This window comes from Chelon labrosus (assembly GCF_963514085.1).
Source record: "Chelon labrosus genome assembly, chromosome: 15".
NCBI classification, from domain to species: domain Eukaryota; kingdom Metazoa; phylum Chordata; class Actinopteri; order Mugiliformes; family Mugilidae; genus Chelon; species Chelon labrosus.
Window position 1 is genome coordinate 4,676,700 of NC_140348.1, and position 27,172 is coordinate 4,703,871.

The window sequence follows — 27,172 nt, forward strand, 5'->3', positions numbered from 1 at the left end:
AGGTGAATATTGAGGTACATATAATAAGAAGCAGGTAGTGCAAAAGTGAGTCCAAACAAAAGAGTAATCCATTAAAAAGTAGTCCAACAAAAGGTGATCCAGAACAGTCTGGAAACACAACGAAATACCAACAAGGAACAGCAAGGAAATACATGGAAAAACAAACAGGATTATAGAAATTGCTCAAAACTAGTTCTCATAGAGAAACAATATCAGGACAACAACATTTCTCTATTATTTCAAACAAATTCTGAATACCATAACCTTCATGAGGCTGATGTTTAGTGCAGGACAGTTATATTAGAATGCACTGGTTCTCACTAGTGTACCTAATGAACTGGCAAGTGAGTGCACATGCACCTGATCAATCAGTTGGCTTGAAACACGGGCCCTTAAAAGAAAGAGGATTGTGGGGTTTTTGATCTTACCAGCTAAAGTAGCCTATTGTAGCTCCACTAATTGCATTCACCTTGCATCCCAGGTGAGTGTCAGTCCCTGATTAGAAAACCAGCAGGGCTGCAGGTCTCAAAATGAAAGCCAATGCTGTTTCATGCTTTGATACGCACCATGTAGAAGGCTTCTGCCAAGAATGAAAATAAGTATCCCTTAACTAATTCAATATGTTTAACTGGATTTCTTAACTTTAGACAGAGAACAGGATAAAAAAATCTAAATATACTGCGGTAATATTACAGATAAAGATTTCAAATAGTCACAGATACATTTCAGTCAGATTTACAATCATTTAAGCATTTGAATCTTAGGTGCTCTTCTTTACACAAACTCGTAATTAGTCCTCTTATTACCTTTTCTTTCTCTTCTTTATTAAGTGCTTTAGCCTCTCAAACTAATGTCACTTCTCTTGTTTCTTTATCTCCCAAACACATGGTCTCTCAATGTCTCAAGAACACAAATTGCCCAAACTCCTCTCTGCACTGCTCACTTTCTATGACATATTAATTTCCCTGGCACTGAGCTCATTCCAATAAATATGCAACCTTGTCACTGGAGCACTAATGTTGTGGCATTACAATAGCTTATCTGTGGTTTTTCTGCTAACAAGCTGCATGTGGTAATAGCAGCATTTACCATAAAAGGCCAGTGATGTGCCTTGGGGATTTTTACTTCGTATTTGTCCAATGTCGAAAGCCCCTTCACCGTGGTAATATTAGAATTTTAATTTCCCACCATGAATATGAAAAGTTATACTTGATTGCAGAGGAGAATGTGGCATAAAAGACACATGTAGATTAGATGTGGCGAACGTAGCAGCAGCATTGTCACTTGCTATTTGTTAATATGCTTTACTTTCCAGATCATTAATTAAGTCTCTGTAATGAGGTTTTTAATTCCAAGCAAGTATTAGGGTAATTGTCCTTGTTGGAACAACAGCGGTGTTCACTGAAGTGACACCCATCACTTTGTTTATACACCAACCTGCTAACCTGAATGTTACGAAGTGTTACCTCATCACTTCAGCAATTTGTCAAATGTCAGGGAGAAACGGTTGTTGATCACCTTGCATTATATAGTAGAATATAGGTAGTTTTTTGTATGATTGCACTTTAAAAGTAAATTTGTCATGCTTCAACAGACCACAGCTACCTATACGTAGGGAAACACTTTCTGCTTTAAAGGTAAAGAGCTGATACATAACTGTAAATTCAGAGGACATTTTCGGGACAGGACATTGGAAAGTTAAATCTGAAACTGGGAACAGTTCAGAGTTGGTGTCTTGCTAAAGGACACTTTGGCATGTGGTTCACATGCCAAGCATTTGTGGACATCTTCTACCTACTGAACCATGGCCACCTTCCCAAACATGTAAAGTTTGTCTTCCCACTCTACATTACCACATACTGTATTCTTTAGAGGGGTTTACATTTAAAAGTATGAAGACATAAGGAACAAATATTCACTTAGCTGTTAATGGCACAGTAGTGGCCAATAGCTTGGTGCATTACAACTCAAGAAAACACACAGCAAGAAGATACTCACCAGAAAATACAGAAACACGCTGCAAGAAACACAAAGGACCAACATAATGTTTCCAGGGGAGCCCAAAAAGTGAAGGATCTGTCTGGGATGCTCTTGTTATTCAGAGCTTTGCAACTTTTGGAGTTGTTGAAGTTTGCTACTCAAAATTTGCAGATTGATTCCAGTAATAATATTTAAACATACTCAATTCTTATCAGAATATGAGTCTGATAATGCTGTTTGGATTAAATTTTGGGCTGTGTTTTTAACCGATACAGAGAAAAGAACACCTCTGCATCAGTTGAATATTCCACCAACTAATCAGTCATTTTGTTGTAAACAAATTGAACTCGTATGACTACACTGCTGTTACTCTTCTGTCCACCACTGCAAAAGCCCACCCAAACGATTTGATTTGATTGAATGTAGATCTTTGCCAGAGCATAATCTGTTACAAAAATGAGTAGTTCAAGGATTCCAGGCTAGTAAGTATTTACATTGTGTTTCTGTATTACGGCTCTTTTGTGAATATTTGCAGCACACATGTTTTTAAATCAATGAGGACGTTTTCTTAAGTCCCAGTGCAATGAGCTCCCTTGACCACTGTAACTTAGTTCTCTTGAAATTTACAATTGCTTTGAAAGTTAACACAACTTTCTAAACTCTAAGCTGTCAAATAAAGTGTAACAGTATTGTATATATTATGTAATCAGTTGGCAAACCACAACAGCATGAGAGTTTATATGTATGTCGAAAAAGATTCAAATCAACTGCAGATGGTTTCTGGCTGTGAGAAGGAGTCATTTAAGTATCTTTGCCAGGGGGCCCCATTTTCTGGTTTGGAAATTCAGCTGCATGCTGTGGCATTTTCTGTGTTTTACTAAAAGTGCTTTTAGGATGTGAACTTCTTGTAGCACCCATGTAACTCCAGGGGTGAAGAGAATTGAGTTTCACCACCAAGTAGAAAGAAAAAAAAAAGTTCCTTTAATGAACCGAGAACCACAACTTAACTATAACCTCAAATTGGTTTTCTCACCTAACTCAGTTACCAATTATTAGCCTATTAATCGCCAGCACTGTTTCAGTTGAATTTCCATATAAATTGACTCAGAGTTACCAACTCATTACTGTGCAGCTTTCACTTGGAAAACAAAAGCGAACGGAAAAAAAGCCTTTTCAATTTTTGGCATTCAAGCTGAACAACAACCTCACATCCCTGACGTCTCTGTGAACCTTTAACTCACTCAACATTATTTTTTGATCTCATTCATCTAATCTTTGCTACTTCCTCCAAGTCTATACCACACCTCTATCCTCGGTTCATTTTATAACAGAAAGAATCAGTCAGCCAACTTTCAGATCATTCTTACTGGCTTCTGTCACTCTCTTGATTTTTCTCTCCTCACAGTGTCATGTGGCCTATAGATTAACACAATCTTTTTCTTTCTTCCTTTCCCCCCAATTTTTATTCAACTACGTCCTGCTGCAAAAAAGTTGGTAAGTGCAAAGTTGGAAGAGAAGAGTGGCAGAAGCCAGTCTTCTTTCCTCCCCCCTCAGATAATCTAGTCACAGCATCACTATCCTGGACTCTGTTGCTTGCAACTAATCAAATCCTAATTTCCTCTGTGTCTCGTGCTCAAGTTTGGTCAGTCTTGACATCCCTGTTCCCTGTTCCAAATTTCCCTCAAGACAGCCCTCGCGCCCCCAACTGTGTCTTGCTCACCTCCTCCGTGCCATCCTTTCCTCAACATACATCTTGTCCAAAGCGTCAGACCTCATCTCCTCTCCCAGGCCTACAGTTCTCTGTCCAACTCATCTCCTAACACTAAGTGGCATGGGCCTCAGATGGACTGGGATTTGAATTGCGCCAGCTAAAAAGGTTCACCAGCAGGGCAGACAAACGCTGCCAAGGACCTCTGGCACACTACGGTCTCGATGGAAAGAAGGAAGCATAAGAGTGAAGCAGGGTGGGGGGGAAGCTGGATGAAAGTGGACATGTCGTCTGAGGAGGGCTAGCACACTTTCACAGGGTCTCAGAGGACAAAAGGAGTGTCATGACTCTAATGGCTCTACAAACAGAATGATATTATCAGACAAGGAAGAAAGGGGAAAGGTTTGTCTTCTGAACAAAACAAGTAGTAGAGTATTACCCTATGAGTAAAGAATTCTGAAGACAATATTTACAACAAAAAAACTTTTGAAAATGGGAAAAACTCTGTTTAATAATAGATGAATAATGAAATCCAAGACAAAAATAAAAGCCAGACAGGATTACATAAAGTATTTAACAGATGGGGAGCAAATGCTCTAGGGAAATGCTTAATGTATGAAATGTCTACAATATTTCCTATTTGAATGATGGAGCCTTAAAACATGCTTTTGGAATTAATATTTTAGTCTGTAGAAACATCAGATGCATTCAGTGTGGTTTTCAACTGAAAGAGAATATGTATGATAATGTCAGTGCATGATTTTAATATCCATAAAGTTACACACATAAAGTGAAACAGAGAAGTCTATTTGCTGAAGGCCGTGTTAGTGTAACTATAAAGTTGTGCATCTTAGAAGAAATATGCAGAGTTTTTATTCATTTTGCTGGTTCGGGCTACTCAGGTACAGAGACTAAATTCACTAATGAGCACAAGAAACAGCAAAAAGAAGAGTTTGTCCCGGTCCTGAATTCTCTTTTGCTGCAAAATTCAGTGTGGTCAGGTTTATAGAGAATTAAAATATTGATGATGTTACTGGAGTCAAACAGAGCCTGGTCTGAAATTAAAGATTCAAAACTCTTGTCAGAAAGACAAAGAACAGAGGATCAGCACAGGTTATACATGACACACTGATGTTCATTTAGTTCTTAAAATGCTGTCAAGTCTTGTGTTTGTCACCTAACTGGTTTGATGGGATGTGTTTGAGATCAAAGATGTATTTAGTTTAGCTTCCGCTGATTCTGTCAAAGAGCAACAAAGGCTTTTGTTGTCCTCCTTACTTACAGTTTGTCAAATCTTTTTATTACTTGAGAATCTGAGTTCAAACTGCTTTCACTGTCGAGACGGCTTTTGTTGTTCAGTCTGTAGGTTGCTGATTGGCACTACCCATTCTGAAGAACTTTTGGAGTATAATACAGTATTCAGAACATAACAGACAAGACTCTCTATGAATAGTGTTCCGTCTGCCTTCTGCCTTACCTCAATCCTCTTTTTTATGACTCTCATCATCTTCATGGCCCTTTCTCTATCATTGTCTTGGCCTCACTGAAAAACATATTGAACCCTTTTGATTTGAATCCCTGGGAGCTCAGAGAGTCTAGGTTTACAACACAGCAAGGCAAAGACAAAATTATAAACAGCGCATACGCCATATCGCCCCGACTGGATCCATGGATAGAGAGATTTAGAGATTTAAATCTGAGGACAAATTAAATTCACACTATCTTTATGAGATCTGATTTCATGCTTTGCAGGTTTGTGTGCACCACAGACAATAACATTGTGGTAATCATGCAAGTCCAGTTTCCCAGTGAATACAGTCTGGTATTTCACATTGTATTGCATGTTTCAATCCATAAGATATAAGCAAGCATAAAATATGCAATTGCTTTAGGCTTTATGCTTTTATTGTTGACCAACTGTTGAGGCAAGGGCAATGCAAATCCCCTTCACAGTCACAACAATGCTCTACTGAGCAAGGGATCAATGATGTTTATGCACAGTTGTGCAAATATATAAGTAATGCTCACGATACAATATTAAGAAATAAGATAGAGTGGATTAAATGTCCTTGGGCAAAACGAGGTGCACCAGCGAATGTCAGAGGTGATGCTCTGTAGTTGTCCCTGACCTGTAGAAAATTTGGAAATCGATAAAGTACCAGACATTTGTTCATGCAAAGTCGTGACCAGTCAAAGCTCAGATACGTTATGTGGGTGTCTGGGAGCAATTAAGTCAACAAAAGTCATGAACTTAAAAGTGTTTGTCAAGCATAGAGTGCGTAGAGTCCACACAGTAAGTGGACATGAAGAATCTTCATGGCGAGCCGACTTGAAACTGGAGTCATTCACTAAGGCCACGTCCACACGTACGAAAACGATCTTTTCCCCCCTCCGTTTTCGAGGGCATCGTTTCAAGAAATATCCGCGTCCACACAGATCCGTTTCAGCTCGACCGAAAACGCTACTTCCTATTCCAGGCCTATAGGTGGCGCTGTTTCAGTTTCAGAAATTCGCCAAAAACGGAGAGGAAGAGGCGGAGCATGCGCACAAATCTTGAGCGCTGTTTACAAATCGCCTTTTTTGCTCAGCGTGGTGGCACAGGAGCATGATATGTTTCCCTGGTAACCCTAATAGGCTCAATATCTTCTCCAGCAGGAAAACTAGCATGTAGTCCGCCATTGTTGTTGATGTTGTTATGAGACGTCTTGCGGGAGGTGGAAGGCTGCTCGGGGGTGTGGCGATGACGTCATCGTTTTCCCCGTTTGTGTCTGTCCACACAGAAACGCAAGAGCTGCGTTTGCGAATTTCTCCACCCTGGGACCCGTTTTCAGAAAAGTGCGTTTTAGGGCAATGCGTTTACAGGATACGTGTGGACGAAAGGCCAAAACGATGCAAAATTTCTGCGTTTTTGCGTTTCCGTGTAGACGGCCCCTCAAGTAGATTAAAGTGCCAGACATTGAACATAATCATTAAAACTGTGGTATCATTGGTGTGTAATCACTAAGGGATTATTTCTTACCTTAGAATAATCCCTCAGCTCTACACAAGGAGCAGGTCATCTTTTATAGCGTCATGTTGCGCTGCTATGTTTCCACAGTAGATCAGAACAGACAAACTGAACACGTACCCCTTTTAACTTACTCCTTTTATTGTTTTTCACACTTTGAGTCCACCGTAGATTCTCCTAGACGCTTAGAAAGGGATGGTGGGGTGGATGTACTAATTAGATTCCACTAAATCCTGCATGGAACCTCTAAGTCACAAAAGATTGCCTTCAGTGCTGTGCTGTGTGCTCTTGGTTTCCTTGAGATGTAACCTCTCAAAGAGGAAGAAACAAGTGTTCTCCCACATCCTTTCCCACAAGACTTCCTTCTTAAAGAGGTCCTTCTCAGATCAGTGTTATTATATAGATGTATATCTTTTAAAGGAAAACACCAAATGCTTTATCCTTTTAAGAGACAGCATTTAGAACTGTGGCATACAGGGGCATTACTTTAACTTCTCAAATGATTTTAATGCTTGGACCCATCATGTTGAATCATGTTTGTAGCTGCATGTTTCTTATGACATGCATATGTTTAAGCTGAAGTTATCCCCAAAGGCCTCCCTTTTTACCTAGGCTGTATAGACCAAGGAACAAGTATAGTTGTATAGTTCAAGTATCATAGATCATACAGTATGTAATATTTTTGTGCCTGACATAAATTTGTTGCAGAGCTCTCCCACCAGATGTCCTTGGTTTAGTCTTCTCAAGTCAGGCTGGCACAAATCTTTAAGTGAATGTTTGTGTTTGTTCAAGCCTGACCTGTGCCCCACATCTTTGCATTCGTGTTTCAGCATGGTTGCTTCTCCATCCGAACACTACCACACAGTGTCAGGGAGTGCAAAGCAGAGTCCCTGTAGACATCTTGTTGAATTCACACCATCGGAAAGACTAGGAGGAAAAGGAACTGGCTTAATGCTGAGAAGTACTTGATGATTCTGGCATTAGCTCTCGAATAATTCTTCCATCTTGAACAGAAGGCAAATCCAACCTACCAAGTCATGGATAAAGAACTGTCAAGTCTGTGTGCTTGACGGCCTGATGGTTCAAAAGCCAGAAGGGGTCTGAGGTACTGTTGTCTGGTTCACAATGAAAACGTAAAGGTTCTGATTGAAACTCTGAGTCTTGGATCCACTTTTTGTATTTCTTCTAAAATACAATATTAAAAATAATATTGCTTGCTTTGTATGAAGTTCTCGTGCTGAGAGACAGACTACTTTTAATTTAATTGGTGTGTGACTCAGGTTAAGTTAATGGCAATATTTACATCATTACTTCAGGAGAGAGTTGCATATACACTGATCAGCCACACAAAGAAAAAAAACAAAAAAACACCTTCATAATATTGTGTAGGTCTCCCTTGTGCCTCCAAAACAGACTCATCAGAGAATGGACATGGGCCTTTTAAGGGTGTCCTGTGGTGTCTGGTAACAGAATGATGTTAGTGATCAGTTTGGGATCTAGTGATTTTGGAGGCCAGGTCAACACCTTGTGCTGTTCTTCATGTTTTTTAGTTGTTCCTAAAGCATTTTTGTGTGTGTTCCTGTGTCAGGCTGCTTCCTGCTGGGGATGGCTGCTGCCATCAAGGATCAACATTGAATTGTCACAAGATGGTCAATACTGATTAAACAGCCAGCCTTTGTTAACAGTGGTTCTTTGATATCGATGTCCAAATCAAATCGGCTTAATTTGCCATGCATATATGCAATTTACTCTGCATTTACACTTGGACACTGGGTAGCCATGCAAGGTGCCCAAGGAGCAGTTTGGGCAGTTTAGGTGCTTACACAAAGCATATCAGCCAAGGATAAAGAAGGGAGCAAACCAATGACCTCACAGTCCCAAAGAAATAACATGTTCTAACACATGTGTGTTCTAACTCTTGCTATGAAAATGTTCCACATGGCCTGCACTGGCCACATGCAACATTTTCTGTGGAAAAATATCTGTGGGATTTATCCACTTTGCATGGAATGATGGCTAGAAAAAGCCAGTTTCCTGATTTCCTGATTCTCTGACCATTCTAAATAATTGGCAATAACATGGGTGCAATAATAATGTGCAGTTGGTATTTTTCTTTTTAACCATGTGCAATCACAATATTTATGCAGTAGCCACATATGTACAGTCACAAATTCATTATTATTATTATTCTTTTTCTGGGTGTTGGGTATTTGGGGTTTAATTGGTGTACATCTATCTATCTGTCTATCTATCCATCTATCCATCCATCTATCCAAATAGACCATGAATAGTCTGTGTGGCTATAGAATAGATTGTATATCTGTGACCACTCCCCAAAACAATTTGCATTGACTAATACTATGTTTTCAGTCAGATGTCTATATAAATGTATAGTATTTTTATAACTCTGGTCAATCAGATTCACTAATGACTGTATTTTAAAATCATTGTATTCTCTATAGTATGTTATAATATCTTTACTTAATGTCTCACGACTTGTTTCTCTAATGAACATCTTACGCTCAGTAAGTGATTTATGACTGCATGAAAACATTGCATATACAGGTATTTAAAAAAGGGAGAGTACAAGAGTGAAAAGTGATAAATGTTACTATTATGGCAACTCTCCCCTACTGTGCTGGCTCCCTAGAATAACTTTTCAGGACACCTGTGTGCTATTATTATTGTTAGTTGCACCTGTGCTTTTCCTGATGAAACAAGTCACAGTGCAGTTCACAATATCGTGACTCATAGAGGGGGTCCTGTAGCTCCTCAGCAGGGCTCCACTTACTTCACCCTCAGTCCCGTCAGAGACCAAGAGCAACTCAGCAGACACATAAATATACTCTAGAGAAAAGGTAGGAGATCGTGAGACAGTGGAGAGAAAAACAGTGTGGTTCACACAGCTAAAGGCAAAGGGACATGGTAGCTGTTTCTGACAAATCTTAATCTGGACCCTAATGGAGCGACAATACAATTTCAATGGCAGCACCAATAATGTAATAGAATATGTAGCAAGAAGCCGACACCCCACATATCAACTTTTGTTGTCGTTCTATCGATGCAGTGATGCATCAACCAATTATGTGTATTTGCTTCACCTGTTCCACAAAACCTTGTCAATTCAATTTTATTAATACAGCGACAATAACAATACAAATAGTCTCAGGATGCTTTGCATAACCAAGCCTGAAACTCCCAGAGCAAGTACTAAGGCGGCGGTGGCAAGAAAAACTCTTGTAACGGGAAGAAACCTTGATCAGAACCCGGATCATATTGGGGGGCCCATCTGCTGTAGGCCAGCCGGGTCAGTGACGTCACCAAGCTGGAGAAACACTCCAAGGCAACTTGGGGTCGTTGGAAACGCTGACAAAATTGTAGCTTTTGTTGTTCAGTGTAAACGCGCCTTAAAGGTTTGCTTTTTCAGCTGCAAAGGCTCTATTGACTTTGACACTGTCTAAGTAGATTGCAAAAAATCATTGCCCTAAATCGTTAACATTTCTGACGACTGGGTTACCACACAAATACTCTGTCATTGATCAAAGCAGGATGACATTGTTCATGTTTTGGTTCTCGGCTGACGAGGAAAAAGAGAAAACAAGAAAACAGTATGGATAAAAAACATTCTCAGATGGTGACAGTAAATTCTCTGGAAAGCTCTGTCCTAGTGCCGAGCTTGCCAAGATTCACAAACTGTCTGATGGCGCTGCTTGCCGCATAACAAAGTGACCTCCTTGCTGAGAGACAAGGTGACGCAGGGCTGTTGCCAATGGAGATTTCATATGCCCAACATGTGTTTATCATTTCACTTCCACATTGAAAATATTGTGTCTTCTACACAACACTGGTATTTTGTGGGGGGTGTGGGTGGGGTGGGGGTGGGGTGGGGGGTCCGCCTGTCCACAGACTCAATGAAGTTAGTCATTCGGGGATGAACGTGGCAGTGTCATTTGCTCTGCCTGTCAGGTTCCAGGTGCACAGCAGGGTGCTGGCAGTTTCCTACTAATACCCATCTCCTGTCAGTTCCTGTTGAAACACACACATATAGGCAGAGGTTAATGATCTGCAGGTGTGTCTCATTGACCACCCGGGCCACTCCTGGCTCACTTGCATCTTGATTAATGCTCGGTCTCCACCAGGTTCACAGAAGCCGCACAGAACATTACAGCCTACCGCCTGTTTAACTGCATTCAAGAACCGCAGACGTATCACAGAACAGGATTACCATGGCTGCTATTTCAGTGTGCTGCAGCTGGTGAAGGTGAAGAGTAGATTATACACTTACTCACAGTGTGCTGCTAACTGCACATGCCCCCCCCCTCCCATTCCTGTGTGTATTTCTATCGTCTCTGCGTCCATGTCATTACACACAATTATTTCAAGTGCTTGGACTGAATTTAGAATAGTGAAAGGATGACAGGCCTAAAAGTATTGGATTTGTACTTGAGTCTATAGACTGATCAAATTTAATCACATGAGCAGTGCTTCATGTCTAGTATTAGCAGAGTTCATAATAGCCGATTCTCTCCACATTTATCTCTGCCTACAATGGCAGAAATCCATTCTGCATTCATCTCTCTTTAAACGGCCAAAAAACACATGAAGCTTTATTGTCCTCTGAGATTATATTCCTCTCTCTGCGGGTGAACTCTGTGGCAAATGCAAAATCGACTATTGCAGTGGAGCTTAATGGATACTGATTGCTGAGGCCAATTTACCTTCCGCCCATCTACTGCTATGGACAGAGATAGGAGGCAATCAGGAAAATGGAGAGAGGGAGAGGAGGACTGAAATCTGAATCAATTGCAGCAGTTTTCTGTAAATATTTACACAATTTAATAGAAAATGTGTTGCGCTGAGTATTAAAAACGGTGATTTATTCCATCCTATACTGATTTTATTTCATTAACTGTCCAGTTTCCCATTGAGCAGTTTTGGCTGTACCCACATTTGGATTTTGTTAGACTGGAAGACCCTGCTTTATAATGAAGCATGGGTCTTGTCAGCTGGTGCTTAGTGAATAATACGACAATGGGCTGAAGATTCTCCTAGAGCAGAGCAGAGCAGGCTGGTACCCTCGCTGCTGGCACCAACCCTCCAGTCGCAGGTCATTAATAACTGGGCAAGAGTGGCAAATGCTTACTTGCTTTGTCTGTCTGTCTGTCTGTCTGTCTGTCTGTCTGTCTGTCTGTCAATTCTTTGTCTTCTCTGCATTTTTAATTTTTTTTTTGTTGTTCTAAACTGGTGTCCTTTATTTCTATTTTTATGTAGTAATAAAACACTGCCTGAAGCTTGTCTCTGCACCAGCCATAGTTTAGTGTTTTTGAGGCTAGGGTGTTGTGGGCTGAGGCTTTGTGTTGAGCTTGCTCAGGAGCACCCCCAGTTGGTTCTTTAACTCTGTGGAAGAGACCCGTGGTAAATGCCAGTTCCTTTAATAATAGCCAACTTTCTATCATTTGCATATTTTCTAGTTCCTCCCACTGAAGACATGAGGAGAAACGCAAGAAAAATATACAAGATGAAAGGACAGGCATTGGCATGGTTAAAAAATACATTCACTACTGCTTACTATTGTAAGCTTTTATAAAAATGATTTAGATTGAATTTAGATTTTCAGCCACATGTGAATGAATGGAATGCCATGACAACAAGCACATGTCTGAGTTAGTAAGACTTTTTATTTGTACTACCAAACCTTAATACCAGTACTTACTCCATAGCATCATGTCATTGACTTTGGCAGGAAAATGTGTCTTACTCCAGTTTTAAGCTCCAGAAACTGTATAAATAGCTGAATATTGTTCACAATAAGTCATCCAACCTAAACAACTGTACAGATTAGGGTTCCCCAGTTTGTGATAAAGCATGTTAAAACATCATGGTTGATAATGAGGGCTGTCAAAATAACACTTTAATAGCAGGTTAAGGCAAATTCCTTTTGACGCCAGCTTCAAAGTCGTGCCAGATATCTTGACAAGACCAAAGTCATCTGCAATTACTGTTAATAGGATCTAAAGAGGGAGCTTTTGAGCGGCTGAGATGTTAAGAGCAATACAAACCTGAAAAAAATATCCTATCAAGGTATATTTAAAAGAAAAAACAACTTAGCATTAGGGCGAGATGATGGTTTAGGTTAAAGTAAGTACTTAAGTTACAGGGCCTTCTTCGCCATGGTTCAACAGTAAATATAATTACCTGCACTCTGCACTTTAAAGGAAGACCGAATGATTCAAACTAGACGGTCTCATTTTTACTACTGATAGAATTCCCCGTATACATTGTGTATAAATGTGATAAGGCCTCAAAAGTACTTTAATGTTTAATTACTTCTTTTATTAACATTAACAGGAAGGTATAGGTGAGTGTGTGTATAAGCGCATGGCTATTGAAGTAACTGTCTCATCTAATGCCAGCCCCCCCACCATCCACAGAGAGTTAAATGATTGTGACAGTTTTCCATGAATGCAGGTGGAGAACGTGCTGTGAAGGGACATGGATAGTAGAACAAAATGACTTGAAATTGGCCTGTCCAAATGGCTTTTTAATGTTCTATTTTATAAAGCTTTACTAGTTGACAACTGAACACAGTGTCATTTTCTGTCAGTGGGAGAGTCCATTTGTCCTAATGATTTAGTCTGTCTCTCTTTCTGTACACACAGTCACAATCCTTGATTGCTTCTCACTGCCCATTGATACATATTTTCTCTCTAAATTTAGTGATTCATCAATAGCGCAAATTATTACTAAGTGCAGTTGTGGATCACAGAAGTATCTTTACTGGCGTGAGGCGGCTTGAATTATGTATCGAGAATCATTAAAACCCTGAGACCAATCGCATCACTCTTTTCAGTTATTAAAGAGAGAATAAAAGAATGCTGAGCCTCAAATAGTATTTATATTGTGCAGCCTCTTATGGATTTTAATAAGTATAAGTTTCATGCATCTTATTGATTTTTTTTTTGTTAGAATTTTGGAATATGAACAAACAAGTAGTGTTTGGTTTTGATTGATTTAATGCAAAATAGAAGGAATGCTCACATAAAAGCCGCACAGATATAAATATATTGATTAAGGCTATGAATAAATGTAGAAGAACAGACCAGTATTTCTGACTATATCTATACACTGTGTCTTTTTAAGTCCTTACTATACCATATTATTACATTGTAGAATGGTCAGTATTTTCATTTTATGTCGTGGTTTATTTGCTTCTACAAAACTCCCTGGCTTGTTAAGAACTTTATATTCTTGCATGGGAATATAAAATGTGTACCGATAACATCAGTGTCATCAGAGTCGATGATGACCCTTTTGCGCAAACAGTGCATGTCCACAACCACAAGTCTTATATCCTCCCTTCCTTTCTCCCTTATTAGGCTGATCTCATCACATCGTGTTCTGTATGTTCTATCTCTGTATAAAGACAAATGTGCAGGTACATTGAGATCTGCTGCATGGTTTTTGCCTCTCCTAGTGCCTCGCCAAGGCCGTGTAGTCAATACACTGCCAAGAACAAGAGAACTGATCAAGGATCGGTGAGCAGGTCATGTGGATATATTAAACCGCTCTGCAATAATACGAACACTGGTCCTTTATAGCTGGCAGAAATAAAAATAACTCCAGCTATCCTCAGATTACCTTTCCTTGCCCTCCTTTCTCGCACCGTCTCCACATCTTGTTTGTTGACCCGAAAAAATAATGAGTTGACGGTCGCCATAAAAGACTCAAACTTACTAAACAAAGACTGAGATCAAGGATAAATGCACAGTATATATATATATATACGCATTATCATTATAAGATAAGAGCACATGGTGGAGAACGGTTGGAGGTGTCACACGTACAGTGTTGCACCACTAATGGGGAGCTGAAGCTGGTGATTTAGTTTGGGATTCAGGGCCAAAGGTAAATATTTGGGTCTCCATAGAAGACTGAATTTGCTACATTTCTCACTGTGGCTTTTAAGCAGTGGGGTAAAGGCATTGCTCAATTTAAGTTATAAAAGTTATAAACTTGTAGTATTATTGTAAATATATAGTGTTATTTTTCACACCATGTTTTTGTTCAACTGTTTAGCAGTTTAGTTTAGTAGCAGTTGGTACGTGGTATCCATTTGTATATGTTGTATTTCTGTAATACCAGTTTGCTAGGTCCAATTAATATGAAGTTTGCCATGTGAATCAGATTGATTTGATTTTAAAGGTATAGACACACCAAAATGACATAAAAGAACTACGAAACAAGGTAGCCTGTGTCTGCATTTGAACGTACAGCAGAGAACACAGCCAACAGTGTTAAAGGATTAAACTCGTCTTACCAGTAGGTGGCAGTAATTTGTATTTGTCATTCAAAGGGGGAAACAGGAAGACTTAGACTTTATTGATCCATGAGGGAAATTGCTTGGTCATAGTAGCTTAGTTGCACATAAAAAAAAAAACTCTCTTGAGAACCACAAGTAAAAAGAAAGATAAAAATAAAACAAGATTAAAGATCAGTCTGTTGGAGAATGAGCTCCACTGCCCCTCTATAGTCTGGTGTAAGCAGTTTGTCCAGTGTCCTCATGTCTCTCACTGAGACAAATGACCAGCCTCTCTATTCAATTTGTCGATCCTTCTGCTGCTCCCCCAACAAACCACAGCAAAGTACAGGATGCTTGCAACAACAGACTGTTAGAAAATCTCCAGCAACTTTCTGCAAACATTGAAAGACATGAGCTTCCTTAGGAAGTAGAGCCCTCTGTGTGTGCAATTTGACCGTCGGTGTTTTGGTAAATTTGGTGACAATCAGAGTGACTTCTGTGACTGACTTGTTGCAGGCAGGGTGGCACTCCCAAATGACAAGGGCCACTGACGATGCTCACCGACGGCTTGACGCTGGCCAGTGGCCGACCGTCGGCTTGGTGTGTTAGAGTCTTTGCACTCGATGTTCCATTTATCCTTGAGCACAACAACACATTTACTTGAATAGTTGGAAAAAATCAGAGGTGAGAGATTAATTTATGAGATGAGAAAAGAGCTACCCTGTGGAAAATTTCAAGGAACAAAAAAAAACAAACTCGTTTCTAACTTCTCCTCCTACACCTTTACCCTCTAATTCATCCTCTCCACATATAAGATGCCTCTCTCACAGGGAGGATCAGCATTTCTCAGTCCACATTGAGAGACATGGAATCGGTTATTTATCTGGCATTTGGACTTTATTCTGGGTAATGAAATAGGGAGTGAAAGAGAGGATAGACAGAATGAGAGAGGGATGATGACAGTCACGAACTGTATCTGACTTAAGTACATGACATGTGGCCTGCCCTGCTGAATCATGGTCTGCCCTCTGTCTGTCTCCATCCCACTCTCTTTCCACTCATCTCCTCTCCCTTCCTCACTCTGTCACTCCTCCATACCCTTAAAAATAAAACTCTCCTTATCACTTACCAGAACTACCCAAAGTCTCTTTTGACATGTTCTGCCTCCTCCTTTATTTCATTGCTTTTGGAAACGGCTTAGTCTTCCCCTCCTCCCCCTCCTTCTCTCTTAGTCATTCATCCTTGCAAAGCCTGCCAGCGAGCCACCCTCCTCTTCGTCTCTCTTCCTCCTGCTGGTTTCCTCAGAGGCATCAGTGGTTCACTTACTGACCTTGCACTGCTACGTCTACTGGCTTCCCTTAAGTTTCTTCTTTGCATTGCTGCAGACCTGATACCTTTAAGGATGTTCATTTTACTGGAGTTCAAACCATTATCACATTTGTTTTGTTACCATCATTATAAAGCTCTCTGAATACATTTTACAGAAACAGTAGTTAATCTGACTTCTCTGTCTATGTGACATGTAATAATGATGAATTACTGCATAATGAGGGAGCGTCCATTTACACGGAGACTAATGTGCATAAAATATCATATCAAAATGAAATTAATCTCTCTGACAGATCGTTTTCATTTCCCTGGAAGCAGATGAAATCAGAACAACATTCGAATTTCCCTACAAAGGCATTTGAAAACAGAACACACAAAGCTCAGAGGTACCCTCATGACTTTGAGATTTGTTTCGGAAGTTGTAGTAGGTCAAACCTGAAAACCTGCTCAGCAACGAAGAGGGTGCAAGAAGAGGTCGGTTACAGCTTTTTAAATAATTAGTTTGAACTTGACACTGCTGAGAATAACAGGATCTGAGCTCTAATCTCAGCTCTGCAGACTCTCCTTTGCATCCTTTATTGAATGTACCTCACCCATTGAGCCAGGAGTCCAATACTCTCGCTTGATCAATGTTTGGTAGGAGAATTCTGTTCAAGCATAAAACCAAACACATTTTCGCAGAAATCCAGGCAGAAAACTCGAAATCTTTTGCCTCTTCATGAGCCTCAATGGACCAGAATGAGTTCACATTACACTGTACTCTTTGAATAACAGATCCCAGTCCAAAGCTTAAAAACTCTTGCTTTTAGTCGTCTCTTACTCTGCCACAACCAAGCCTCTTTACACCCTCCACCTACTCCTTTTGCTCGCAACTGAATGCAACAAGTTGACACCTGTTTTGTGGATATTTTTCAGTCTTTTTGGGAAGAAATTGTGGAAGAGGCACATGTTAAAGGAGACTATGAGGAAAAGTGGGTGTGTCAAAAAGATAAATTGCATCGACTCACAAAATAACTCCAGGAACACTGTAAATACTATGAATTGATGATGAACAAGAGTAAGAGATGGAACCATAAAAAAAAGGTGACAAATGTAATATGTGTGTGTGTGTGTGTGTGCATGTGTACATTGCTGCCTAAGGGCCAGAGAGGAAGACGTGTTCTCAGTGATGCGACCCTGATGATGATTGACAGCTCCCTGTAGGCGTTCCCACGGTGACTCAGAAGTTGTCACAGACTATTTATTTCTTCATTTTTCTTGCTTTTGAACAGCACAGATGATATGCGGCGGCCTTCACAGCTTGGGCCAGTTACTGCATGTCCAAATAATACAGAATCCCCTCCCAGTCCTACAGTTTTAGCTTAAACGCCATTATTTAACTGTTTTATTTGGGCCCTGCTTTCAGAAACACATTTATGAATCTACCTTTAAGGCTTTTCAGAAACATCACAAATGTGTCCTTGTGCAGCTCTAAGAGGCTCAGTCAACCAGTTTGACAATGTAAATCATTTGAATCCAATAACCCCAAACAAAGTCAAAGCTGGTTACAAGTATGGTTCTTATTCGTTTAGTGTCACTTTGTTTTAATGCTGTGCACAGGGCAGGAAATGAGGGAGGTCACTGTCAAATGATTAGGACGGCAGTTCCTTCAGCAAAGCACAAAAACACAAGGACGGCGAGCTGTTGTGTTTTTATGTGCATTTTCTGATGCCTAATGCTATGAACACCCACCTTGAGAATGTGAATAGACGGTCAAATAATGCAAGGCCGTGGGTGTTTAAGGACGTAAATGAAGTGAAATGAAAAAGTGATGCTTCTCAACATGTTAATATTTCAGTACTTAAGATTTTGTGCACAGTTTTTTAGTTTACTTACAGCGGGTTTCCTTCTTTCATTTATATTTTAGTTTTAGTTTATTAGTTTAAACCCTCTATTTCATGGTGTTGACATATGCAACAGTGACTCAAGGCAGTAATATAAAATCCGTGCTTTTATTGTTTAATTGTGAAAATGTGTCCTTTACTTTGAAAGTAAAGAGTATTCCATCGACATGTGGTATTTATATATTTAGGAAAAATCCATTTTAAAAAAATTAATAAATGTATGTCCCATAGTGCTGAGGGTTAGTTTATTTTAAACCAGGAATAAAGTGATAAGCTTTTTGTAAAGTACTAAAGTTCATTTGTTGTCATGACAACAAGAGATAATATATGACAGATATATGACTGGCATTCATGTGGATGTTACTTAGACATGTAGCACCCACCTAGACCAGACCAGACACCCCCACCCCATAGCAATGACACTCCTTGATGGCAGCAGCCATCCTCGGCAAGATGCAGCCTGACACAAAATAAAACATGAAGAACAGCACAAGGTGTTGACCTGGCCTCCAAATTCACTAGATCCCAAACTGATCAAGTATCTGTGGGATGATCCACAGAGGCCCCTCCCCTCAACCCATAGGACCCAAAGGCCCCCACTAACAACATTCTGTTTCCAGACACCACAGGACACCCTCAGAAGGCCCATGTCCATTCTCTGATGAGTCACAACTGTTTTGGAGGAACAAGGGAGACCCACACAATATTAGGAAGGTGGTCATAATAATTATAGTGGTGGTGTTTTGTTTTGTTTTTTGACGTAGATTATAAACTTTATTTTTTAGAGGAAAAAAGTAAAGGGCGTCCTTCTAAATTCAAGCCTTTATTTCTATTTCCCTCATGTTTTTCTCACACAACGTTTTAGCATTTTGGTTTAATTTGAATTAACTGTTAAACAACCTTGTTTCTGTGATTACTGTTTTAGATGAATGTTTATTGGCTCAACAGCAGGCTTATGCTCCCCCTTTTGTTTGCTTTACTTTGTTGTATGTATGTTTTTGTGCATGTAAGTGTGAGCTCAGGGGCGTGTGAGAAGCATTTGCATATATAGATGACAATTTGGGTTAGTGTGATGGTTGGCAGGGTGTGAAGAATTGTGTGGTTAACACTAGACCTGCGAAGCTGTCATTTTCTCTATCTTAGCACACTGATGGAGGGAGGCTTTTACACTAACAGACTGAGAGAGGGAGAGGGAGACGGAGACTTTCAAAATGAAGACGTTTATAACAAAACAGTAGGGACGTGTCCAGCAAAAGCAGTTTCAATAAGAACTGAGTCAAACAAATAAAAGCTTTGTTTCCTGTTTTTTATTCCATTCTCTTAAGATCTATATAATACAATATGTTCCTGGCACTGCGGCTTAAATTGGCTCATTATATCTGTCCAACTTGCTGTACTGCATCTTGCATAGTCCTTTCCTACCCAGCCTTTTATGTTACTGTGCACCATACTATTCCTCGACCGGTTATTGACCAAAAATAAATTTCACTAATCTTCATCTTTCTTCACCAGCTATATATTTTCTGTATGCTGTGTTGTGATGAGCACAAGTCAAACAGCTTTGGTAATTGAAACAGCTGCCTGTTGCTACATGAACACATAAATAATCAGTGAGCTAAAAACAGTTAAAGGCAGTTTTGCTGATAATTCAAATTATATAATTCTGTGCCACAAACATGACTCCCGAGCCTGTTAGTAGTTTCATAGCTCATTCCTGCAGTGTTTACTCTGAGTGGGTTTTAAGAAGTAAAGTAAGCCATAAGCAGATCATCCTCCCCGGGCCTCTTGTTTGGACCACTCAGATTTATGGATGCAGAGCAGCAGACAGCTCGGATGAAAGACTTTCTGTCAGGTTAGGAGATACTGATACCTCGTTGCCATAGCAACTGCCATGGGCAAAAAAAAAACCAAAAAAACAAAACAAAAGAGGGCTACGAGGGATCGAGAACAAATGATGAAATGATGAAACAGGTCAGTGAAAGATGACATTCAGATTCAGCAATGACTGAGACTGACATTCAGCAAACAAATTGTTTTTATGGGGATTTTTAAACACACATCTCTGCTCAACTCATAGCCACAAATCTGTCGGGCTATAGCGTGCCGCAGGAAGCTTCCGCTCAGTTCAGGGCGCACACATGACCTGTTAAAAATGTTGGAGAGCAGCTTGAAAAACAGTTAAGCACTTTGAGGCTGAATGCTATTAGTTTCATATCCGCCGCTGTTTTGCAAATTATCTGTTGTGTGAAAATGTTGGGCAAGTAGCATGAGAATCTAAGGACATTTTTTTTTTTTTCAATCAGCACTTATTGAGGCTTTGTCAGTAGGCCAATGTTACCAATTTCATTTACGTCATGGCACCAGAAGCTGATAAATCCAGTAAATAACAACTGATTGAGCAAGAGAGTCCCAGAGTGAGAAACCCGGACCTTCTTTTGCATCACATGATTGTGTGACTTATCCATACTGAATTTCATCAGCGCTGAGCAGTGGACAACGCAGTGCCATCATTTAGTTTCCCTCTACTCCTCCATAGCTGCCATCTGTCACAATATCATTTTATTTCCTGCTCTCTAAAGAGTGCCCAGCACTAATTGGAAATCGCATGTAGCGTATTCTGTGTTCTGCACACATGGAGAGCGAAGCTATCAGTCAGTCTGTGATGTGAATGTGATGCAATCGCTCCCTCAAGCCCATCTGCAGAATAAATCATTTTTTTTATCTGACTGAGGGAAGTGAAAGAGACAAAGGCCGCAGTGCACTTGGAGACACTGAAACACAAGCATTGTCTGTTGGAAACAGTAACAAGATAAGAGATTTAGTTTAGGAGAAAGATTTTTTTACTTCATTAGCATGCATGTATGGTAAAGAGAGCAGAAATGGTTAGATGCTGAATCTACTGACTGCAAGACAAAATTGCTGTCACTAAAAGTATGTCCTGTAAGTAGCTGAAAATGACTGACATTTTCCTTATCTATGGATAACACATGAACTAATGTAAGGGAGTCCAATAGATACCAACCTCTGTCTGCCAATTAAAACTGCAATAAACTGTTTTGATGACTATTCCGTCAGACAGCATTAGAGCTTTTCATCGGCATTCATCAGAAGATGATTATTAACTCTGAAAGGGTTCATTTAGTTTTTTTCCCTTCATTTCATTAAAAGGCTGCCAACTCTTTCTTTTCACTCACTTTCACTGCTTTGATCAAATCTGGTTACATCTGATTATTTATTCATTTTTATAGAAGCAACCCCTAACCATGGTCACAGCTTTTACAAGAGAAGAATAGATAGCCTTACTGTGCTTAATCCATCCTGTTTCAGTCAGGAACAAATTATGCTTTCTGAATGCTTTTTGTGTAGGTCTAGTTCATGTACTCTTCTGTCATGTTCCTTATTAACCAAGGAACTTATATTAGTTCCTGATTATTTAATAAAACACACAGAGCCTATCTATTGTTAAAGGTCCAATGTGCAGGATTTAGTGGCATCTAGTGGTGAGATTGCAGATTGCAAACAACTGTGCCTTGAAATGTAATGTGCATCTGTTCTGGGTTAGAGTAGACACATGGCTCTGCTTCCTATAAAGATATGGAAGACACCTTCTAAAGCCACGGAAAACACAACAGTTCATCCTTATAGGCAATTATACACATCAAACATCAAATATACTGCACTAATTCCAAACTCATATCCATGGCAAAACATGATAGTGTTCATTTTTTGAGTGTAGTCTGTAAAGCAGCAGGGTGTGTGTCCCAGTGGAGGTCAGCTAATCTCGCTTCCACTGCGAGGCACGCTCCAGAGGTGGAAGCACACGTGCACACAGACATCCAGCCAATCCCATCAACATATGTGGGTCCACAGGGAGGGAAAGTAGGGCGACGCGCTACAGACTAACCCTGCCACCCACTCCCTCCTCCACATCAGGCTGCAAACACACGGACTAGGGAATACTGTCTTCCTTGTAACATGCTACATTGATTTACTCAGCCCGCTGATTCATTTCACAGGAAGGTTGCAAATTAAAACAAATTTAGAGCTTGTTGCAGTGGCATTTACAGTCCATTTATGCTTCATTGAACACCAGCGATGTACAATATTTTTGACATCACTGGACTGGAATAAATTCTATACATGACTGTATAATTAATTTTATTTGAACATTCATTTTAAACAAAGTCTTGATAATTAGGGTTTAGCAGCCGCTTTGGCTTTATTTGAATATTTATCAAATATTTCCTGTACTATTATAGTATTTATATTAATTATACTATACTTATAGCTGTTTGAGCTTTTACGTACATTAATCTATTATAGATTTAAGTGTCCAAAGCTATATAATCTAGCTCTGTATAGCTCAATCAGCAAAACACAAAAATACTGGTTACATGTGAAGGCATCAGTGTTAATCAATCACACATATTCTGTATCAGCAAGTTCCGCCTCTTGATTTCAGCTGCTTTGACGTGATGTTTACACTGAGTATTCAAAAGACTTCATGTTTTATGATGTCAAATATTCTGCATGTCTTTTGTATATTCATTTCCCTATTTTGAATTGCTAATATCTCATCACCTCGACATGTTGTACTACCATTGTTGAGTTGCTCATTTTGTGCCTCTCTCTGGTAAACCCCGCAATGAGTAAACACTGCTGTGAGAGTTTTGGATTCAGATGTAGCATCTCCGGTGGTTCTCTGCTGGTTCAGTTTCCACCGAGCATATTTAACACATGACACTTTGTGGATCCTTCAGTCTAAAGTGGTTTACAGTAACGGGAGTGCATACATCTTGAGTATAGGTGGCCCCAATGGGAACTGGGGCTCATATCCTGACAGTGCTGGTGCTGATATATACTCTACCCACCGAGCTATACTGAAAATGAAATCCCTAACCTTGGCAGCTTTAGTGCCAGGCTCTACTCATTGAGCTCCATGGGAAATTGAGTTTCCAACCCTGGAAGCAGCAGCGCTTATAGCTCTACCCAAAGGGCTGAAAAACTGCAGAATTTCACAGAACAGATCACAGTGTCATCTTCTTTTGGCTTTCTGGGGGTTAGTAACATCATAAAGCCTTAAAATATATATCCACATGCTCTTACTACTTGTTCTAAATAAAAACTCTTCGCCAAAGTGCAAATGAAGATAAAGGATTGAAATTTTTTGGGGGAAAAAAGGGTTAGGGTTCTTTCAACTAAGAATTAAAGATAGTTGGCAAGTATTTGGCTGAATATATTCTGAAAAGCTTTCTTGGTACATTTTATCTTGTCCACCTCCTCCTGTCCCACATCACAGGCGTTTCTGAAAGGAGAAATCACGAAGGCACCGGTGAGAGGTCTCTGGGTCATTGGTAAAGTGAAAAATGATCCGCTTACATCTGTGCTAACATGTGCCGATAAGATTGGGGGCAGATTGGACAGAGCTTTTCGCATTAGAAAGACCAGCTCACCCTCACTAAGACGTAGGGCAGGGCTACTCAGGAGATAAAGTCACTGTCAATGCGGTAACAGCCATCAGACACTACAGACATCAGCACTTCCTCTACAATATTTCCTACCAGTCAGTGCGAGGGGATATTTCCAGTCCAGTAAAAGCTCCTGTAATCCACTGTTGAAAAGAGTGTGTCTTGAAATCACAGCTGCATTTTAACTGAGCTATTGTGTTTGTTCGTTTTTTCAGCGGAGCAAGAAATACTTTAAAGGCAGAAGGTCACCATATAGCTTCAAAATAGGCTATACAAACCATGGTAAACAAGAGTAATGAAAAGTAAAATTCAATATGAGCGGCAGAATAAAACTATTTCTAACCTGAAATGTCTTTTACCTCTCAGTGGAGTGGCACTATGTTGCACTAAAATGGTCAATTGTACTACACTATTGCCCATAAAGTTGGAATAAAATATTTTGTACCTCTTCTCTTGAAATGATTCTGACAATGTGATATATTCTTGATAGATAACGTGTATATCTTCTCAAAACTGTATTGATCAATCTCTTCCAAAACTATAACTGACACTATAATGTGTCTATTTTTTTGACAACCCAATCTTAAACCTCATTTGAGGCTCATTTAGGGTATTGTGGCACTAGACTCCGTAATTAGGTTACGGGAGGTAACCTACCCCAGTGCGAGTCATTTATTCTTGTGCGCTCGTTAGTCTGGCGCTGTCAGTAAAAACGCCACCCAAACACTAGTCTTTTTTGCCAGTTGGGTTAATTTTTGTTTCTACTTCCTGCTTCACTTTCAACAACTGTTACTGAAACTTTTACTGATATTTGCTACTACCAAGTGGACCAATCACAGCTTGCGCAGTCTGTGTAGCCGCAGCACATAGTTACATTTCTGGGGAGGTGTACATAGGGTCTGTGTATGATCTGGGCTGTCATAGCTACGGCATCTATTTGACGCAGAAGCCTGAACCGCCTATTACTCAGTGGGCTAGGCCAAATAATGGAAACACTAGTGTTCATTTCAATCCACAAACTGCATGCTCCAAAATGATCATCCAGTTGAATTACCACCTTTCTGACTCTGTTTCATTTAACTAACAGTTACAAAGGGGGATTTAGTTCAGGACTATTATGTCAGAATGCATTCCTTTTCACTAGTGTTCACTTCACTAATGAACTGTCTATATATATATATACAGCTTCCCTCCCAGGCTTCCCTGGAGTCATTTATGTTGCCAAAATGACCTCTGACCTCTTATGTGTTAGACAGCAGAATGTACTCAAGCTCTCTCATTTATTCAGGCAGTGGGAATGCACGATTTCTGTGTGTGTTTGTTTATGTGTGCATACTCATATACCGTTAGAAATTACATTCCCAAACATATTTTCCCAAATACATCTGATTTGCATGGAAGCGGTCTCTAACATGAGCAAACAACCCCACAACTGTCATCAAATTTAAATTCAGATATTTTTGTGGGAGAGTCTGATGTCAGCTTTTTGAAAAGTGAAAAACGCCAGCGTTCACATTCCCGAAGCTGAGTAAGATCAAGGTTAGAGACAACATTATTATCACTGAGAGTCCCAGTAAATACAATAGAACAAGTGTGTATTGTGACTCCATGTGATGTGGAATAAAGTACAGACAGAGAATGGAAGGCCAAGTCAGAGATGACCTGGCTGTATACAGTAATGTGAAACAATACTGCACTAATCTTAATATTGACTGTACTTTCTCTCTCTCTCTTTTTCTCTCCTTCCTGCCATCTCAATCAACAGATCACTTGGGCATCGAGTTTATGGGTAAGAAAGCATTTCTCTTCTTGCATCTGCATCATGACTGTAACATCACATGTTTCATATTGGATAAACATTCCACTGCGTACATAACATGCAGTAAATGGCTCACTTGGATGTGTCTAATGGCATTATTACACTACACCATTTGACAGAGAAACACAAAACCTTCATGGAATACAAATTCCATTTACATTAATGTGCATTTCCATAATCATAGTCATCAACCATGCATGCTGCATGGCATTACTTTGAAATATAATCCACTGCTTTTATCTCTGTCCTCTCTCCACACATACATATTTCTGTATCTTTACTGCCTGCATCATTTCTATCTTTATACTTTCTTTCCATCTTGCACGCTATCTCTCTTTCTTTCTCTCACAATTGCTTATGAAGTGTCCCTTCAGAATACCAATGTGCTGCAGTCTCCTTGGAAACAGTGAGAACAGAGAGGCGGGCAGGGTGCAGTGAGGGAGTTTTTTTGTGATGTTGGCACTGTTACCAAATACGCTCCTCATTAGTCCATGTGTGCATGTGTGCACATGCATGGCACATGTTCAAAAGTGCGTGTCCAGAGTCCTTAGTTTCTTCTAATGTGAGTTAGATGAGATTCATTTTGATTGTGTGTTTCCCGTGCACATGCCCACAAGGCTGTGAAGGGTGGATGCCAGCGGCTCCGCTTCATCGTTGCCAGGCTCCTCTCTCCTGTTCTTGGCTCTCCTCGCAGGCACTGTGTCGGGTATCACAGCTGAGCGGCGCTAGTTAACGACATGGAGGCTTGTTGTTAACTAGAGCCCCTAACTCTCTTGGCATAATCTGGGCCCTTTCACACAGACAGGTCGGAAAAGCAATGGCTCGTCAAGGAAAATGCCCCCTCCTATGCATGACTTTTACATTCTCAAAGTAAAATTTCACAAGAACAAGCAGTGCTGTACTTCCTTTTTGCTGCCCAGCCGCCGCATTCGCAGTCAAACGAACTAAAGCTTATTTCAGGAAACTTGCTGAGACTATGCAAGCTTGGCAGTGACAGACGATCATTTCCACAGAGCTATCTTGCAGGTTTTCCCATTTATATTCAGCGAGAGCTTTTATACCTCTGCAACATTGTTCAGGCTGCCACGTTTTCTTTGCCTGGCTAACGTCTCTAGTCCTGCCAATGTCTTTCCCTGCATTGTGTTAAGCAGCGTACAGATAGATAACCGCCTCCCACACTCGATCCAAGTGTGTCAGTGTCTGCGACTTAGGAATCTGTTCCTACTGAGAAAAAAAAGAAAAAAAAAGGAACTTCAGTCACTGATAACAATATTTTGCACTTACCAAGTGACTTGTTGATTAAGAGCAAAGGACATATCTAAAACTACACCAGTTTGGAATCTGACAGGTTAGCCAATCGTATCTGGAGAGAAAAACGCAAATGTCATCACGAATACATGTTACAGTGTCAAAATCACACTCACATTTTGTCCATTTCCGTTTTAGCTTTCAAATGAAGGTGATTTAGATCATTTATAGCTAATATTCTGTCTTGTTTACAACCTGTCTGGTTTCTAAATCCATTCAGACTGCCTGCAGCAAAGTCACAGTGTTCCCGTTTGTTAGGCGTGAAGAAAAATACCATTTACGGTGCAAGAAAATACACATGAATGAAGCGCCCCCTCCAACAGAGTATTGGGTTCAAATTAGAAGTATGCCAAGGTTTAGATCTCTCCACC

General features: G+C 40.0%; 1 protein-coding gene across 1 annotated transcript in view; it reads left to right on the plus strand.

Moving 5' to 3' along the window:
* Positions 1-27,172, plus strand: part of nrg3a (neuregulin 3a) — a gene marked incomplete at both ends in the record, with an annotated part of 320,736 nt that overhangs the window by 262,683 nt on the left and 30,881 nt on the right. The window contains one exon of the mRNA XM_084561855.1: positions 25,440-25,463. Coding sequence (XP_084417981.1) covers positions 25,440-25,463 — 24 coding nt within the window. The remainder of the gene's footprint in view (positions 1-25,439; positions 25,464-27,172) is intronic.